The sequence below is a fragment of the Anneissia japonica genome, unplaced genomic scaffold, assembly GCF_011630105.1.
Source record: "Anneissia japonica isolate Jap-2015-1 unplaced genomic scaffold, ASM1163010v1 scaffold287810_len224585_cov203, whole genome shotgun sequence".
Classification (NCBI taxonomy): domain Eukaryota; kingdom Metazoa; phylum Echinodermata; class Crinoidea; order Comatulida; family Comatulidae; genus Anneissia; species Anneissia japonica.
The window spans coordinates 76,789-96,145 of NW_022734652.1; the positions used below are offsets into that span (position 1 = coordinate 76,789).

General features: G+C 34.0%; 1 protein-coding gene across 1 annotated transcript; it reads left to right on the top strand.

The window, feature by feature from the left end:
• The first annotated feature begins 4,028 nt into the window (after positions 1-4,028).
• Positions 4,029-18,864, top strand: LOC117116435 (glycerophosphocholine phosphodiesterase GPCPD1-like). Its single transcript, XM_033260472.1, has 17 exons — positions 4,029-4,176; positions 5,078-5,230; positions 6,510-6,667; positions 7,461-7,502; positions 8,162-8,340; positions 8,631-8,741; positions 9,184-9,337; positions 10,232-10,376; positions 11,799-11,871; positions 13,006-13,098; positions 13,946-14,023; positions 14,751-14,778; positions 15,012-15,118; positions 15,675-15,808; positions 16,019-16,154; positions 16,781-16,941; positions 18,349-18,864. Exons 2-17 carry the CDS (start codon positions 5,094-5,096, stop codon positions 18,374-18,376), a joined length of 1,764 nt encoding a protein of 587 aa, XP_033116363.1. The 5' UTR covers positions 4,029-4,176; positions 5,078-5,093; the 3' UTR covers positions 18,377-18,864.
• The last annotated feature ends 493 nt before the right edge of the window (positions 18,865-19,357 follow it).

The window sequence follows — 19,357 nt, forward strand, 5'->3', positions numbered from 1 at the left end:
AATAAAAAATTAAACCTGTTTTTATACAATATTTACAATATTCTTGCCAAATAAAAAAGTCCCTCCCTCATCTATTAAAGAAGCAGTTGTTCTGATTAAATAAAATAGTGATCTAATAATTTTTCCTATGTGCCCTTAATTGACTATAGTGGGACACAGTGATAAACTATAAATATCTTGTTTAATATTTTTTTAAAAATCCTATTCTTTTTCATTGTGTCCAATGGTTGCCAAATTGGCTATAGTGGGACACAGTGATGAAGTACAACTGTCTTCTTTAATATTTTCTAAGTTAATCCTTTTCCTTTCCATTGTGTTCAATGGCTGCTAAGAGCACATTGAAAAAATTATTAGATTATCACTCTTTAAAAAAAACGATGAGGGAGGGCGGTTTTTGTTTGTTTAAAAAAAAAATCAGAACAATTCGTTATTGCGCTTTTGTTTTTATTGATGAGGGAGCGACTATTTATATTTGGCTAGTAATAGGCCTAGTAAATATTGTATAAAAACTGGTTTATATTTTATTGTTTTTTTTAAATAAATGCATCTGAAGTCATAAAATAGCATCGTGTTATGCTGTTAAAATAATTATTCCCACATCAATATTTCAAGAATTTTTCCCCCGGGGGGGGGGGGAGTGATAATCTAACAATTTGTTCAGTTCCCTAAATTGGCTATAGTGGGGCAGAGTGATAAACTATAAATATCTTTTAATATTTTCCAAGATAATCCTATTCTTTCTTATTGTGTCCAATGTTTGCCAAATATAGTGGGACACAGTGATAAAGTACAACTGTCCTCTTTAATATTTTCTAAGTTAATCATTTTCTTTTTCATTGTGTTCAGTGACTGCTAAGAGCACATAGAAAAAATTATTAGATTAGCACTCTTAAAAAAAAAAATAAACGGTGAGGGAGGGTTTTTTTTTAAATTATTTTTTAAAAATCCGAACAACATTGTGTTATGCTGTTAAAATAATTGATGCGGCAAAGTATTTCCTATTCCTAATAGGATTCAGTTACCATATACATTCAAAACAAAAGATGTGTATAAGAGACAGGGAGTGGGGGTGATGATCCAACAATTTTTTTCAGTGCCCTACATTGGCTATAGTGGGAGGCAGTGATAAACTATAAATATCTTGTTTAATATTTTCCAAAATAATCCTATTCTTTTTCATTGTGTCCAGTGGTTGCCAAATTGGCTAAAGTGGGACACAGTGATACCACAAATATAAATGTACGTGACGATATTTTAGTGCTTTAGAAATGTGATTTAAAAATGTATATTGAATCACGCACTGAGTATTCAATATATTTTCACGACAGGTTGGGCAAAACACATATAGGCCCCTAATTGATTCTCCTGACGCAAATCCAGGTATTGTCTATCGTCACGAAAATAACATTTACCATTCAATAATAGAACAGTCATCGACCTACTTGCAGTGAATTGAATCTAAAATGTATTCATGATGTTATGATGATCTGAAGTGTTTAAAAATGTACACAATAATAGTTCAACCAACTTTATTACCACAAACACAAATGTGCGTGACGATATTTTATTGCTTTAGAAATGTGATTTCAAAGTAGTGCATCGTATACGTAAGGGCTTGTTTTGTTGTTTTTTTTTTACTTGCAGCGTTTGGGAAATGGTAATAGGTAAATTGTAATGAATATAATCAATAATATATAACATCTAAAACCTATTATTATTGTAGGGTCATTTTAATGTTTAAATAGGATTTTTTAAAAGTTATATTTTTAGATCAATAGACCTATTGAACGAGCCCCCAATAGCCCCGGGCCCCAGTGCTGTGCATCAAGGAAAGTAAGTATGATTGTTAGAAAAAATGGTCAACATTTTATTTTGAATTCTCACCCTGACCTTCGCCTGGGCGCAGTGGGCGAAGGTCTGGATCCGCGTCTAGTTAGCATGAATTTTGTAAGACAGGACCCATAGTATTTTGTTACGTTTCTTCACAGAGTGGGGTTCGTTCGAACCCCCTGAACCCCCCACCCTGGATCCGCCACTGTAATGTGCTAATAGTTCATATAGCTTTTAACGATGCGAAGTGATTAAATCGGCAATGCATGGAGAAAACTTCAAGCAACAAATTGAAATGCTTAAAAAAGAAAGTGCATGTTTTACACGAGTAAAACATGCACGAGAAGCACACACACAAGACGAGTGACCATTTGTTCACGGTAAACAAAGGTGGGTGGCTAGCCACCCTATTCACCCCCCACCCCAGCCCCCCCCCCCCATATCCGCCACTGATTGGGGTTTTGTATTTAAAAAAAGCAAACTATATTTGTAATTGAATTATATAATTTTGTAATTGTATTTGTAGATTTACGATTAAGGCCTATATTATTTGTAAATGGGAGCAACTTTAATTGTGTAATTGTTAATCACCATAGGGATTTAAATTATTTTTACGTATGTAGGTGTGTCAGAAGGTGCACAAATGAATGGTGTAGTAGTGTGAGAAAGGGGCGGTTTTGCCACTATTTTAAAAATGTCAATGCATATTAATATTATGTGTTACTCATTTATCTATTCTGGAACTGATGTGTGCCCTTCCCCCTTTGAAAAATTTTGGATCCGCCCCTATGACTAGTATCAACAGTACAGTAATAATGACATCATACCAATTTTCTTCTAAAGTTCAAAACCCACTGTTTTTTTAAACTTGTGGAAAGGATAACATTGACTAAGTTAGCATAATTTAAGATATATCATTATTTTTATGAATGTGGGTTTGTTTGTTTGTTTGTTTATTTATTTATTTACTCTAAGATAGAAATGGCAGGCTATAAAGGAAATTCCTATTCTCAATAGGATTCAGTTACCATATACATTCAGAACAAACAGAACTTTATTATTTGTTAAGCTAAAAATCCATTAAATACGACTTGCTATACATAAGGTTATAGGCGTCTTCCCCGTCTTTCCCGGAACCGACTGGGGCTCTCCCCTGCCTCCCAGGCAAAGCTTGAGCAAACTGTTAGCTCAAAAATAGAAAATAGAAATTTTTAAGTAGTTCGTATGTAACTCGCACAGGTTGTTGTTCGCACAAGTGGATCTTCTTCCGCTCGAACTAGCATCCGCTCGAAAGAAAATCCGCTCGAATTCGCTCGAATTGGCCTTCGCTCGAAGTGGCGCGCATCCGCTCGAATTGACTGGTTCCCATGCTGAGACATGAAAGGTTGTTGTTTGTTGTTATATTCGCAATTCGCGACGTCATCAACTAGTACAATACATTCAATCCCGTAACATGATTGGTCTATTTTTTTCTAATTTGCATAATGAAGTTTTCCAACATTTTTGTCTATTTAAAAAAAAGTGTGTAAGTTATGGAGATGGTATCAATCATAAATCGATTATAAATTTAATTATACATTTTTAGACAAAAAATAAACCCTCTTGGCTCACGGCCCATTTTTTTGACACCATGACCATGCGTAATACTAACCTGCTGTGTATATATACAAAGAATTTTTTCTAATAGGATTAGAGTTGACTAACTGGTACTTGGTGTGGTACTAGGTTTATCGCATTTATGGTTTAGGGGCCGCGGTTTACCTCCCTCCGTTTAGTCATGCTGGATCAGGAGTAGTAAACTCGGCGATCGTGGGTTCGATTCCCACACGGGGCAAGTTTTTTTTAAATTTTTTTATTTATTTTTATTTTTTTTATTTTTTGTTTTTTGAAGATCGTGGATCGATTCCCACACGAGCCAGTTTTTTTTTTTTTTTTTTTTAAGGCAGTGTAGTTGATAGTGGATAATGATAGCAAACCTGGAGGTTGTGTGTTCGATTCCCACACGAACCATTTTTTTTAAGGCAGTTTAGTTGATGGTATTAATGATAACAATAACAATAACAATAATTAATAACAATAACAACAATAAAACAATAACAATAACATTAATAATAATAATAATAATAATAATAATAATAATAATTATTATTATTATTATTATTTGCGTGTCTTGGTTTTGCCCTTTTAGCGTTCCATACGCATTAAAACTTTGTTTGAATTTTTCATAGCTATTTGGAATTTTTATAATAACTACGGAGACCCAGCGCGCCTAGGCCTAGCTGGTAATTAACTAGTGCAATAGAAACAATCTTTAGAGTAATAATAGGCCTAGGCCTATGCTAGCAGGTGAGTAAAATCTTTCTTAGCTAGGCTACTTCAAAAACTTACCTAGGCCTAGGCCTACTTTTTTTATTATAGTAGGCCTAGACCTAGCCTAGGCCTATGATGTAGCTGTATCATCATGTGGGGACTGGCCGGGTACATTCCAGTGACACTGACAGATCCGGCCTGCCTGGCCTAGGGCCAGGGCCTACTAGGCTAGGCCTAGTAGTAGTCTGCGACTAGACTTTTTTTATACGTTATTTAGCGAATACACTGCCTGCCAATAATGTTGATTTCGAATAAAAATAAAATTATATTTTCAATTAGCGCACCCCGCAGTCACAAACAAATTTCAGAAAAAAAAAATGGAAATTTTTTTAGAAAAAAAAGAAGAATTTTCTTTATTTTTATTACACCCACTGCGCACCACTGCCTTGTTCAAATCTCCAAAAATAAGATGTATAATTCTTCCTAAATATTTGCTAAATAAGGAAACAAAATTTTAGTTTAATTTTTTCCACCCTTCTCTAACAATCTTTAAAAAAATTAGTTCCTGAAACAAGGTATGAAAAAAGTCTCGCCTAACTGTCTTTTGGCAGTTAGATACCGTCGTCGACCCAAACAAGCGACGACTAAAACAAACATCCAGTCAGGAAATTTTTCACCACCCACTTCCCAGGAGGTTAAAAAACAACCTGTATTCAAAATGCCATTGGCCAAATATAAAAATATACTTGTTTAGCGTATGCATACCTCCCCCTCCTGTTTTTTTTTACCCGCCTCTGATTATTTTCATATTTATAATAAGTCGGTGTAAACAAGGTAGTAGATAAATTTAGCTATTGGCTACATATTGCAGATAGTTCTTCCAGTAAAATATTATAAAACAAGGTAATGTAGATCTTCTTGTTGTTGTATTCATTAGATTACCAAAAAGGAAAATGGTGTTAGTGAATTTCAACATTGATGCCGACATTACAGACCCGAACACAGTAGTGGTAGTTAGTGGTAATTGCCAAGAACTTGGGCGATGGCTGTACAACGGGGTCAAATCAATGTCAAGATTAGGCGATGGAAGGTAAGTTTACACTGAAAACAAATCTCCAGGATTAACTGTATCTTGCAGTTTTTAACACATCATCATGTTTGTCTGCTCATTGGGGGTCGGGTCATCTCATTATCGTTCTCCATCTGGTGCAATCCATTACGGCTTCTAGGTCCACCAATCTTCCAACTTGTTTGATGCAGCCCATCCATCTCTTTCTTGGTCATAAATATCTACGGTATCTAAGACTAGAGCTTTTGCAGGGTATGTTATTACTTACGTTCAAGTACGAGGCCAGCCTAAGTAAGTGTTTTGTACAAAGTATGCATTGGTCGAGGCATGTAAATAATAGTTACGAAATGGATGGTGGTGTGTCAAAATAATAATTTCAATTCTTCAAAACAGTTATTGTATTATCAATATCAACCGTACATAAAGAGGACACGAGCTCTGTTTACAACAATCACCATCACTAGCCTAGGCCTAGCCTATGCCTGCCTGCTGTGCGAATGCCTGTAAATAAGAGTTACTATATATACCGTATACTATAATACTATAATTTTATGACCATATATTTTATTGTTTGGTTAACCTATAATATTACTAACCTATGAAACAGCGATGTCGCTGTCGGTAGACAAATCTAAGGTCAATTTATCATTGAAAAAGTTTTCCCTTTATAAGATGTTCGGCGCTTGCTGTGGCATCATTGTGCGAAGCTAGTCAAGCGATTCAAAGCTTCGTTTCTTCTCAACTGTTTGACCTTTGAACGCAAATTACGTCATTTTTTCAAATAGAAATCTCATTGGATGATGAGATATTCTGAAAAGGGATTTCCTAAAGTTTATGTAGAAGTTTTTCGCGACACGCTAGGGTTTGTATAACAGAAGTTATAGCGGGTTGAATAGCCAGGGCTGTTTACGGCGGTCTAGGGAGTAATGCGCAGGGCGGTTTGGGGCGTATAGGTGCTAATGGGTTAAAGTGTAACTGAAACACCATGCAGTTAAAGCCAGATTATAAAGAGTTATACCACAACATGTTTCAATGGTTCAACCATCATTATCAAGTGAAAGTATCTACTGCTAAACACTAAGCTTATATATAGCTGAGGAGTAATACAAGAATAAAGTGATACAGTTTGGACCAATGGGAAGACAGAATGAATATTGGAAAAGCTTTTCTTATCTATAACAACAAAAAAAAGAATACATATAAAATTAGAAGTAATTAAGATTGATAATAAATTGGCTGCATGCCTACAATAGCTTAAAAAAAACATTTGTATTAAAAAATCTGTATTAAATATTTGCAGATGGACATTAGAGGTGAATTTGAATTCAGTGGATGTTGGATCTTTGATTGAGTATCGTTATGCAATTTGTAGTTTTCCTACTGAAAAGGATGGACAAGCAAACACAATTATTCACAAATGGGAAACGCACATGGAACCCAGAGTTTTGTCTTTGAAAGGTATAACAATTTATTTTTAGTTTATTTGTTTTGTTTTGTCTGATATTTATAGTTGTTTTTGATTCTGAGCCTTATAGGAGAATATTAGCGTTATTTTGTACTGGATAGTCCCTCAGCTAAAACGATATGTGAAAGAGGATGGATTTTTCGACAGTTTGTTATTGTTATGATTGTTTATAAATATGTTAATTATTGTTGACTTTATGGTTTGCTATTATTCTAGCTATATTATTAATATGTTCAATAAGTAATATATGAATTTACAAGTCTAGGTCATGTTGCAAACAATCATTTAATTTATAGTTACCTCGAATGTATGTTTTTTATATTATTTAATTTAATACAGTTCTTGAAGAGTATAGTAACCAAAACAATAATTAATAATTGATCTATTATAGTAACATCTCCCAATTTCGAACCTCCCAATTATGAACCTCCCAATTACGAGCTCACTACATACAAAAAAAAGACTTAAAATTGTATTTCAGAGTCTTCAAAAATAGTATATAAACATTTAACTCAATAAGTCGACGTAAAAGTTCTTTTAAAGCAAGAAATATCAATTCGTTATCAGCTGAGATACATACATAAGATTTTGTCCCATCGGCATGTTACTGTACATACTGTAAATTAATAACTATAAACTTTATCAACTTTCTGGATAGACCGTAAGCTGAGTGATTTGTATGCATTGAATTTTATACATGGGCAATTGAAACTATGAAATGACTTATTCCAAATGATAAAATTTGAGCATTGATATAGATTGATTTTGTTCATTTCTTTGATTTAGGTGAAACAGTATACACTGATGATGGCTGTTTTGGTCACAAAGGTAAATTTTTCTCTGTTTTTAAAATTTATAAATGTGTATCAAAGGTAGGCAAGTAATTTAAACAATAAAGATCTAAAAATTTGAATCTACTGTACTATGTAAATCTAGAAGAATGTTCTTTTTCAAATGAAAAATGAAACCGCAGATGTACATGAATTTCACTGATTAATTATAAATAAAAAAGCATTTTGGTGAGAATTTGAGAAAATGTGACACTGTTTATATCTTAAGCCATTAATTTTGACCATGGCAAAACTCTACCTATAGTCAAATTGTACTGCTTTTCATACTTGGATTTAAATACACGTTGGTTTTAAGTGAGATTTTTGTGCATGCGCAGTTCTAATCAAGTATATGTTCTGTGAAAATTTCAGTAAATCACACAGTTTATTAGCACATTATCATAAAATTGTTGCGCTTTTTTAACTGGACTCTACTGTTTGCAAAAACAGCCTGGTTATTCTTTCAGGTGGCAACGTATCCTTGGTTGAATTTACCGTGACACTTAGGCCATCCAAAAATGAGAAAATTCACACAGGATTTTTGCTACAATAAGATTTAGTATTACCAAATCACCATATATCCATTCTGTAATTAGTGTGCATTAACTGGTTGATGTGAACATATTGAAATAAACATTTTTCTTATCACCTTCATAGATGGCATAAGAAGTGTCAGAGGTGGCTGGTTGACTGACCAATCAGAAGTGAGGTTGATGTTGCATAGTAACCCTTTCGAGTTGTTCATTAAGACCAAGGAGGTGACCAAGATTGGTTTCCGTGTAAAAGCAAATCATATCTGTCAAAGGAACGATGAGTGCATCCCAACACAAATTAAGGTAATTGAAAAAGGGAAATATATTAAAGAATTGTCTATTACATGACCAAAATACACAACTGTTACTCTCTTGACTAAACAATTCCAATATCTCAAGCCAATTTGTATATATATTTTTCTTAAGTGAAGGTATTGTCACTTAAAACATTGATTAAAAAGTTTGGCGTATCTTTGACCATTGCACCTAAAGTTGTTTGAAAATTGTATCATGTTTATAATATGATTATTAGGTAAATAGAAAATAAAAAAAAAAAAAAATCTATCACTGTTCTATACATTCATTGATTTTAGGTTGTGAATGAAGATGAGTACATTGCAAAACCACAAGCCAAAAATGGAAGACATTACAAAAACAATGAGATTATGGTGTTCTCCTCTCAAGTACTAGAGCTCCAAAATACGGTGAGTTATTATTTATCTGATAGGAAATTAAACATCCCTTTCTACATTGCATTCGTGTGAAGGTGTATCGTCACTGACTCTGTAGCATATTGTTCCTAAGGTCCTACAAAACCATAGCGTAACACGTGCATTTGTGGAACAACACGTGTGTTTGTTGGAACACGCACGTATACCTGGCACTGTTTTGATTGGTCATTTGATAAGTTTGATTGACACTCCGGAATGGTCTATTCATTCGTGTGGAGACGATGTTGCTCACAGTAGAACTGTTTTTGGAAGTACAGTACTGTACTTGTAGTATTTCGCACGTGTCGTATGTGTGAAATCTTGAATGAACTGTGTTATAGCATGTGGCTATTGAATACTAACCTCAACTTTCAAACCATTCCCATTCAAGTTGATGACAAAATGTGTAAGAATAGGTAACTGATTATTTTTGTAGGTGTTTGTAATTGAGGTGTTAAGTTTTCAAGAACATGGTGATGTTAATATACTCGGGCAAGTAGCTGTTTTAGGTACAATGCTCACAAAGACTAGAGATGATCTCCATTGTCCAGTCACCAACACAAGTGGTGAAGTTGTGGGTGTGCTTCAAGGTAAGAAAAACACATTAAAATTTATGTGGTGAATTAAGGCCTGTTTATACTATGATAATAGCGATCAACGATACAAAGCTAAAAACAATATTTCCTATAGAAATTAAAAGAAATACAAGAGGTTTTTCAAACCAGCACAATTCATTACAGTTTTATCATGTATACGATAACAGAATATTTTGACAAATCAAATTAAATGTCACATTGAAAACATGAAACCCTGTATAATTGTAGTAGTAAAAACGATTTTATCATCTTTCCATAAATATGAGTTCATGTTATTATATTTCTGATTATGTTATTTTTTATCGTATACATGATAAATCGTTAGTGAATTGTGCTGTGTGAAAATTTCTATTATTTCTTTGATTTTTTATATGAGCAATTGTTTTTTTTAGCTTTTTATCGTTGATTGTTATCGTCATAGTGTAACCAGGCCTTTAACTGGCTATGCTTATGCCGACCTAATTAAAATTTAACATTCTGGTCAGTTTTTTTTTGTAATTTTAGCAGATGAAAATCATGTGTAATGGCATATGTAAGCAATATAGGCAGTATAGTGGCAGTATTATATGTATTTGTATTTTATGCAAACATGTAACAGTATAAACACCAATGATAAGCATGTTATATAAATATAATTAATATTATGTGATAATATACAACTCTCAATACAACATGTAGCATGACAGCCAGTCACTGACAATTATGTGACCACACAAACCATATCATGCAGTGTGACTCAGCCAAGACTGGACTGATGACATGTAAAACCCATAATAGCTAACAAACAGCATTAAACCCTAATTGAGTTCATATTTACAGTAACCATGGACTAGGGTAATCTGATTTTTAATGTTCTGTGTATTAATTGTTTGATATTCTATCTTTCAGTGCAATATGTTGTCATTAAGCCACTTCCCAAGTGCAGTAGTTTGTGTACATTTCAGAATCCTTACCAGTGGACAAGTACTAGATGCCTAAGTGTAGGTCATCGAGGCATGGGAGTGTCATTTAAGAACAAAGGCTTGCTATATGAGTGAGTTACTCAATTTTGCTTACATGAGATTTATAGTTTGCATGCAAATTAAGTGATACATTTGAGTTTCCTTTAGTTTTACCTCTCTGCGATGTGACTCAAAATATAAATGCATGAATGGATTATATATATTTTTTTGTAACTTTTTGAGTATACAGTTACATCAAGGACTTTTAACTGTTACCAGGATAGGAAGCTGGCTTGTTTAAGCCGTCTAACTTAAATTAGCCTTATGTGTGGTATTGTTATGCTAATGAGCCAGATAAGCACAATCTGCAAATGCTCAGAAAAACAAAACTTTCCTTAGCCACACTGCGTATCGGATAGGCGTACAGCTAGGCCTAGCTGAAAATTATGGTACGGTAAAACAAAGCAAAATAAAGGGTACTAATTTCACTTAACATCCAATTAATCATACTTACACACTTAAAAACAAACTAATCTACCAATAAAATCACCTGCTAGTTAAGATATAAGGCAAGTATGTTCACAAATTTGATTCTAAATTGATGTGATTTTGTTTTGTAGTAATACAATGAACATATAGGCTAGCCTAGGCCCGGGCCTAGGGCATGCCTAACCGCTTATAAAAATGCAGAAAAAGACCTAAAACAAATTAAAATGAAGTTATCAACTAACTAACAAGTGCAATAAAATTATTTTTATACTTACTACTTTATAAAATTAAAATAATTACTCAAAAATGCCAATATTTTTTATTTTAATATGCCTTTTTCACAGATCGGTGTAAGTATGATTAATTTGCATGCCAAGTGTATTACCCTTACTTTGCTTTGTTTTACCGTAATGTAATTCTCGGTAGGTCTAGCTGTATGCCTAACCGATACGCATTGTGGCTAAAGAAAAGTTTTGTTTTCTGAGCATGTGCAGATTGTGCTTATATCTGGCTCATTAGCATAACAGTATCACACAAGGCTAATTCAAGTTAGACAGCTTAAACCAGCCAGCTTTCTTATCCTGGTAACAGTTAAAAGTCCTTGGTTACATGCGCAATAAAAACTTTCCTTACTGTCACTGTACCATGGAGATTTCTTGGTCTCTTTTTCAATTCCCATCGCTGCTCTTCTTGTGTTTTAGCTGGAGCTAGTTTTAGATATTCACATTTCTATTGGGAGTTTTTTGCTTCAGCAAAATCAGTAGTCGGAACTGTTTCTACTTTTTGCGAACTGAAAATAAAAAAGCGCAACCAATCAGAGCTCAGGAAGCAAACCAATGCTTTCGATTTGCACGAACAAATTTGCCTTGTGGAAAACAGCCTTAATGTGTATAAAGAAGCAAGTAATTTACTATTTTTGTGCATTAATCTAAATAAAGAATTTTATGTATGCCTAACTTCCATCATTGGATTGTTTTTTTTTTTTTTTTTTTAATCAATTATTGATGTTTTTTTTTTTTAAACAGAAGTGGTATTCGAAAGACAGCACAAACTTTTATTGAAAATACCATTGGTGCATTCAAAGGGGCAGTGGAAGCAGTAAGTCACAAACTAGGCAATCGCATTCCGGAATCGTATGCTGGTTTCCATACAATCGCTACACGCTGTCACCGACAGCTTTCGGTGATGCTTATTGGTCGGTTGTATTGGGGAGCCTTCCCGATTGCGTCGGGGACTGCTACGCGATACAACGATTGCACTGAAAACACTGTATGACAGTGTAGCATTTTTATGGAAACCAGGCTTGACATTCATAGCATGCATCCTTGTCTATTTGATAGGACTAACATACAACTTGATGGTTTCTCTTGCTCCTCAATACCTAAGTACATTGATATTACCTTTTCTGATTTTCGCTTTTTCAATGTACAGTATGTATGGTGTTTTTGGATTGTTAATGGGAGATATTTAAACTTTAACTGTTCATAGTCAATGACTACCATGCTGTACATTTAAACTGTTCGTGTGCATGTTAATGAATGCATGCAGTACATTTTTGGGAAAATAGTAGGGGATTGTCTCCTGGTGTACTACTCAATCATCACCAAGAAGGACCCCACTGGAAATAATTCCAATCCAAATAATTCCAATCCAAATAAGACCTTATTCAATGTGGTCACTGGTAGAGGCATGGAGATATTATAGTAAACTGGAGAAACAGTAGTTGTACAACATCAAATATGTCCTTTTCCAAGGAAGCCACAAGTTTTCCTATTACCGAGCTTTGCTCAAACTGCATGTCTCGTGACCACAGATTCTTATCATTAATGGTCGTCAAAGGACTAAATTCGCGGTTGTTTCTCCAGTTCACTATAATATCTCCATGGTAGAGGGAACAAAAAGGTGAAAACATTTTTCCGGCCAGATGTATTGATGTATTTGTGGTTAACAGACTGCGTAAAATTGAAACTCTTTTTGCTGGGTTTATCCCTTCTTCAATCTCATTTCAAGTGTTTGAAAAAATGAATAGTCTACAGTATGAAGAAGGTGCACAAAATATATGAGTTTAAAAATATATTCACAGAGCAAAAAGAGTAATATTTATTTATTTATTTTGCTGGGGTTACTTGAAACACTGCATATCCATTATAGTCCTCCACTGATTACAACATATATTACTAATATACTAATTCATGATCATCATCAACGATGTTGTGTTTTATAATTTTCTAGGGTGCTGATATGGTTGAATTTGATGTACATGTGTGCAAAGACCATGTGCCGGTAGTGTATCATGATTACAATGTACCTGTATGTCTACAGATGGTAAGTAATCATGACATCCACATCTACCCTATACCTTGATTTTACAAAGCGGTTTATGGAACGAAGCCGTTTGGCGCAGTGGAAATTGTTTGGTTTCCCAACCTCAAGGTCAGGGTTTCAATCCTTCACTGTGCATTTCGCTTGTGTCCTTCAGCAAGGCATTTTATCAACATAATAATAATAATAATAATAATGACTTTATTTGAAAGCGGAAAACTTGATCACAAATTAAATGTGTTTTTCACAAGCCGTTTTTAAAGTAAATATTAACAAAATTTAAATTACAAAAACAATTACAAGACCAAAAAAAAAAGGAAAAAAAAGCAGAAATAAAGAAATAAAAAGAAACCAAAAAATATAAAATTATCTTATGCAAGAAACTTTCAATTATTTGTTAATAGTATTTTAAAAGTAAGAACATTTGGGGCCATTCTCATATTGAGGTTTAGGTTATTCCAGACATTGCTTCAGTCTACCAGCTGTGTCTATGGGTAGTAGCAGATTGCTGGGAGTAACCTACAGTGGACCAGTGTCCCACCCAGGGGGAGCATGACACTCTCATCTGCTTCAGGCTGCAGAATTTGGGGGTAAGTTCCAGCCCTTTGGGCCCTAGTGGCTCGGCCAAGGTTTACCCTATACCTTGGTTTTACTCTAGTATCTTACCCTCATTTTGTGTCACCCTTTTCCAGCTTCCTGGAACACTTATTTTCATTTAATGTCATCTTCATCCAGCTTCCTTTTTACATGTCATTTTTACAACCTATATATTTCAAAAGTAAAATTAATGTTTCTAATTAGATTTTTATAATTTAATTCCTTGATATATATTTATGTATTTTTTTCACAGGCTGAAGATACTGGCAAACATCTGCAGCATAGGATCCTATTGACAGATTTCAGCTTTGAAGAGCTTCAAAGTGTGCAGGTATGCTTCTGATACAAAGCCTGGTTTCCATAAAAATCGCTACACGCTATCGCCGACTTCTTTGGCAATGCTGATTGGTCAGTTGAATCAGGGGGCGTTTCCGATTGCATCGGGGACCGCTACGCAGTGCAAGGATTGCAGTAAAAACACTGTAGTGACTGTAGCGAATCTATGGAAAACTAAGCTTAATGGCCCATACATTCTTTATTTGCTGCCAATGTTGGGGAACAATACTACAGGGATTATGGACATGGGTATAATGGGCTGGGACATTAGTTGTTACATTAGTATGATGTAGCATGAAGAAACAGATTATTACCTTAACAGATAAGTTAATAATTTGTATGTTGCTGCAAAATGGGCAAGTTAATTTCATAATTATTTTGTATGATTTTTTTTTCATTTTTTATTTTTTTAATTAATTTATTCAGTGCTGGGCACTAGAGCCAAGGATATGACAAACAGTGAACTTAATCACTTTGAAGGGATTGTGGCAATCCCTTCACAAGACAAACATACACACAAGTATCGATGCTGTATGCATGTCTCATTATGAAGTTTAGGGACTGAATTGCTTTTGGTCTTGGGAACAAGATCCTGTTACTGTTGCAGGAATTAAACACATGATCTCAATAATCAGGGGACAGTACATCTTTACGTCAACACTTTATTATGTTACTAGTTTGTCACAACCAATGAATATTTGTTTTATTTTTATTCCTTTCAGACAACACATACTGCCAAGAGGAATGAAAGTAATATTAAAATTTGATTTCTTATAGTACAAATCATCAGTTTTCACTTATTTACAAACATTTTACTACAGAAATTTTAAATTAATTACTACCAATTTAAGGTTAGTGCAAACAAACCTACAAATGATATGTTGTAAGAGAAGGGTGGAAAGCACAGTGTTAATTATGGTTAGCAATTAACATATTTTAAGGTTATAATCAATGGTTGATTGTTCTTTCATGATTTTTAATAGATGTGAAGGATAGTGACAGACTGTTCCCTCCTTTAACCAAAGTGTTGCAGAACACTCCAATACAGCTGGCTTTTAATGTCGAGATCAAGTATCCTTTGCATAATGTGGTAAGTTTAGTGTTACCTTCATTCTGTATTGTCATAATCTCATTATCATGCTAATACCAATACAGGTATGTGTTCTTGACAAGGCTCTTTCTGCATTGCTTCTCGCCACCTAGGAATGAATGCAAATGAATGCCTGGTATGGTTATTTGCAACTGCACGGTGGCGGAGGCAATACAAAGAATGTATGTCTAATGACTAGGGATAAAATATTGTCGCTTAACGAAATGCATTATATAAATGCTCAATAAGATAATAATTTCAAAGAATTTCTTTTTACAAATATGACTAAAGCTACAGTATAATGTTGGTGTGTTTATTTATTTATTTCAAGAGAGTTACATTTTTTTTGTGAGAACGTATAATTTTTTTTGTTTTTTGTTAATTTATTTACAATTTCTGCACTAGAATAAGTTTTTTTACATATAACTAATCAATAAAATCCAACAGACTGAGCGATTAAAATAGTCTATTATATGTCATCTGGAAAATAATTCAATTGAATACAGTAGCATTTAGGTAATATCATTAAGTTGGGTTGCCTTGTGCTATCTTGCAGGATGGAACAAATGAATGTCCAGATTATAGCATGGACATGTCAGTGCTGGTGGACAATGTATTACAAGTACTCATTGAGCATGCTCAGTCTCGCAACATCATCATCACTTGCTTTGATCCTGATGTATGCACTCTGTAAGTCTCACCATTTTTGCAATGCATTTCATGTAGGCTTTTTCTGATAAAAAAGTTTTTTAGATGTCTTTGTTCATCAAACTTTACTATATACTTTTATAAGTATTCCTTTACCTTTATTATTATATTGAGTTGTTCTCTCCAAATGATGTCAAATGAACAATTATAATATTGTGTTTATAAGTTGTGCCAATCAATTGATATTCACAGTGTATGCATGAAGCAGAATCGTTTCCCAGTAATGCTGATTCATTGTGGACCCACAGAGAAGTACATTAAGTATGCAGACCCTCGCATTGCTACTGTACACTCTGCCATGCACTGGGTCTTGGCGGAACAACTTGTGGTGAGTGGTGGAAGCATTCTCATAAATACATTCAGCTACAATGCTTATAACCAGCTTGTATTGTTGATAAACTGTGTTTTAGTCTTCTTTACGTGAATGTAATGCGGGCTGCCATCCCTGCCATATTGGTCAACATAGCAACTTGCAATATAGAGTTAATGTGCCTCAGGGGTAGCGTCTGCGGGGGGCGCCGGGAAAAAAAGCACAATTTGTCTTAGAGAAAACAAAATTATGTGTATTTTCTACATATTAGTAGACTCTAAAATCGATTAAATAAGGCTTTGAAACCCCTAAATTGTCAAAATTTTCGGGGTCTTCGCCCCCTGGACCACTTTCGAAGCCTTTTAATCGAAGCTCAACCACGCCCACTTTGCTTTCGTCGGGGAAATCTAATCCTCCCTCCCCCCCTATTTCGAATTCCTGGATCTGCCACTGCTATGCAAAATGTTAACTTACTTTCAATGCTTGATTGTTGGGGTGCATTTTGAACCATATTTTATTGATACTGTAGCCAATTTCAATCTTGTATCCTTTTGCAGCTTGCTTGATAAAAAGAACTATTGAGTATTTTGACATGAATTTATTATGCCAATAATAAACTTGCAATTTTAATATTTGTTCATTAGGGTTTAGTGGGACACGTTGATGATTATGTAAGAGACGAATCTCTTATTAAGCTTATTCATGATGCCAACCTTCACCTGTTCATATGGGGAGAAGATAACAAGAATCCATTACTGGTACAAGACATGATCAAGAAAGGAGTTGAAGGCGTTGTAACTGATGAGTAAGTGTCTTTATTATCTTCGAAACATAATTATGAAACAAATAGTATATACTGTAGACAGACATATTTCACGCAACAATTCCACTGGTGGTATTCAATTTATGCAGGCTTACAACACAGTCATTTGGCCCCTGCTTCAAAACAGACATCCAAGCTACATGTATAGACCTCCTGTAAGATAGATGATGGGTGTTGTTGGTATGATGAGTTCTTGATACTTTGCTGCAATGCCTTTATTCAGTATACTATATCTGCTGTACTAATAATATACTGTATACAAATTGACTAATCTCCAGATTACGCAGTTGATATGGTATTGCAAGTTAGAACCGGATTAGAGTCAGAGTCAGTTTCCAAGTGTGTATCTCTCTGTGTCTTCTGAGTGTTAGTGATATTGTGTTCCTCTATATACCTTCTACTATTGGCAGTGTGGTTAAAAAAGACCATTTTTTGGGGGGATTTCTGATTGGATTATAGAGAAATTCTTATGATTTAAATCACCTGTTGACTCTATTTACCTACTCTTAGTTTATTAGTTTGGGAATGTTTGGGTATAAGTAATTGTCCAAGGAGGTAAGATGTTGTAACTATAGAATGACCGCTGGTATAATCAATGATTATTATACCCTTATAATGTTGTTGGGCATTCAACTGTCAAACTAAGTTGAGACATAGAGCAGGCTCACTATAAAATATAAGGCATCGATATACAAATTCCAATCATTACATAACTAATATTATTGAATCCTAATATTACATAACACTCCCTGACGACAAAAAAAAAATAAATAAAATAAAATAAAAAAATAAAATAAATAAATAAATATATTTGAATGTACTTGAGGAGAGATATATTTTACCTATTGAGTATCTGGTAAGTGTCAACTGCTTATGTACTTTGCTGTGTAGTGGAACATATATAAGTACTAACTATTGTAATAGTTTTCCTTATAATTTTTGTGTCTACTGCTCCAGAGTGGTAGTATAAACTTTGTTGTCATTTGGCAGTTAACCTTGTAAGAGTAAATCCGTTGGAGGAATGATGGGATGGGTCATGAGCTAAAGAAAAAAATGAAAAGCAAGTCTACGAAATAAATATGATGCCATTCTAGATAAGACCTGTCCTGTTACAGTAAGTTATCAGTTGAGTTGACGACACAGAAAGCTGCTCAATAAGACCTGTCCTAGAAAGTTCATTAAAAAGTCACAGCAATCTGGTATATATTCTAGTGAACTGCCAACACAGAAAGCATGGATGAGTCAAAAGTAGCAAAAAAAAAAATGTCAAACAGTAGACACACAGTCCTGCTGCAGCCTATTTTTAACACTGTCGTAAACTGTGTTGGACTATTTTCTTCTACATATATTGTATTGATTAATTATTGTTTTTTTTTTTTTATTCCACAGTGTAACTGTTCTTCCCCAGTTGGCTTGAAGAGTGAAATTGTGCAGGTTGTTTCTGACAGTCACAACATCCCCTTCATGCTAGTTACATTTACCAATTTTTAATTGTTTAATAATTCAAACAGAAAGCTGCAACATCTTAAGGTGCTTTTAAACCACTAAATAATTTTTCAAAAATTTTAGAATGTATAGAGATGATTAAATATTGTAAAGATAAATACTTCTTGTATAGCAATAAAAACCAACAATATATTGTAGGGGTACTTGCCTCATTTGTTATTTAAAGGTTAAGGTTATGTATTTATGATGTTCAAATGATTTAATATTATCGGTATAGAAATGAAAGGAAATAAGCAAGTAGAGAATAGATAGAATAAAGAAATGGGAGAAAAGGTAAAATGGATACGTATATACTCAAATAAACGCCCCATAATTTCACTGGAAACTACAACACATAATTACTGTCAAAATACGTTATTGTTTAATCATAAAGATTTATTGATCCCAACCAGATTAGAAAAAATGTAATTCTACTGGAGTAGAACATTAATAGAATGTGTTGAGAATGCTGCTGCTTCCATTAGATTTTGTCATTTAGGGGGCGTTTATTTGACGAAATAAAAAACTGCCTCAAGGTGTTTATTCGAGGAAGGTGTTTATTCCAAATAAATCTCTAGAAGGGCGTTTATTCAAGGGAGCGTTTATTCAAAGCAGGGCAATTATTCGAATAAATATGTTAATTTTTAATTGCAATTATTATAATATATAAAAATATAGTACTTTTTGACTAGGTAATTGGTAAATTAAGCCTCACTGTTTCCTTTTCCAACAAAGCAATATACTGTATAATTGGGTAAATAGTTTCATCTGGTTTCAAATAGCAATAATTATGTATAATTCCTTGTGATAAACCAATTACTCACTGTTTTTTGTTGTTGACAGTTTCGCCTGGCTATCAGTAAGGCTTCGTCAGAATCTGAGAAGGGTTTCCGCCGATGCTCATTGGTAGTGG

Bases quoted from the DNA above. Each gene is read 5' to 3' on its own strand.
- LOC117116435 (XM_033260472.1), top strand. From the start codon at position 5,094: ATGGTGTTAGTGAATTTCAACATTGATGCCGACATTACAGACCCGAAC. The intron at 14,024-14,750 runs GTATGCTTCTGA...TATTCCTTTCAG, and splicing joins AAGAGCTTCAAAGTGTGCAG to ACAACACATACTGCCAAGAG. The intron at 14,779-15,011 runs GTAATATTAAAA...GATTTTTAATAG, and splicing joins TACTGCCAAGAGGAATGAAA to ATGTGAAGGATAGTGACAGA.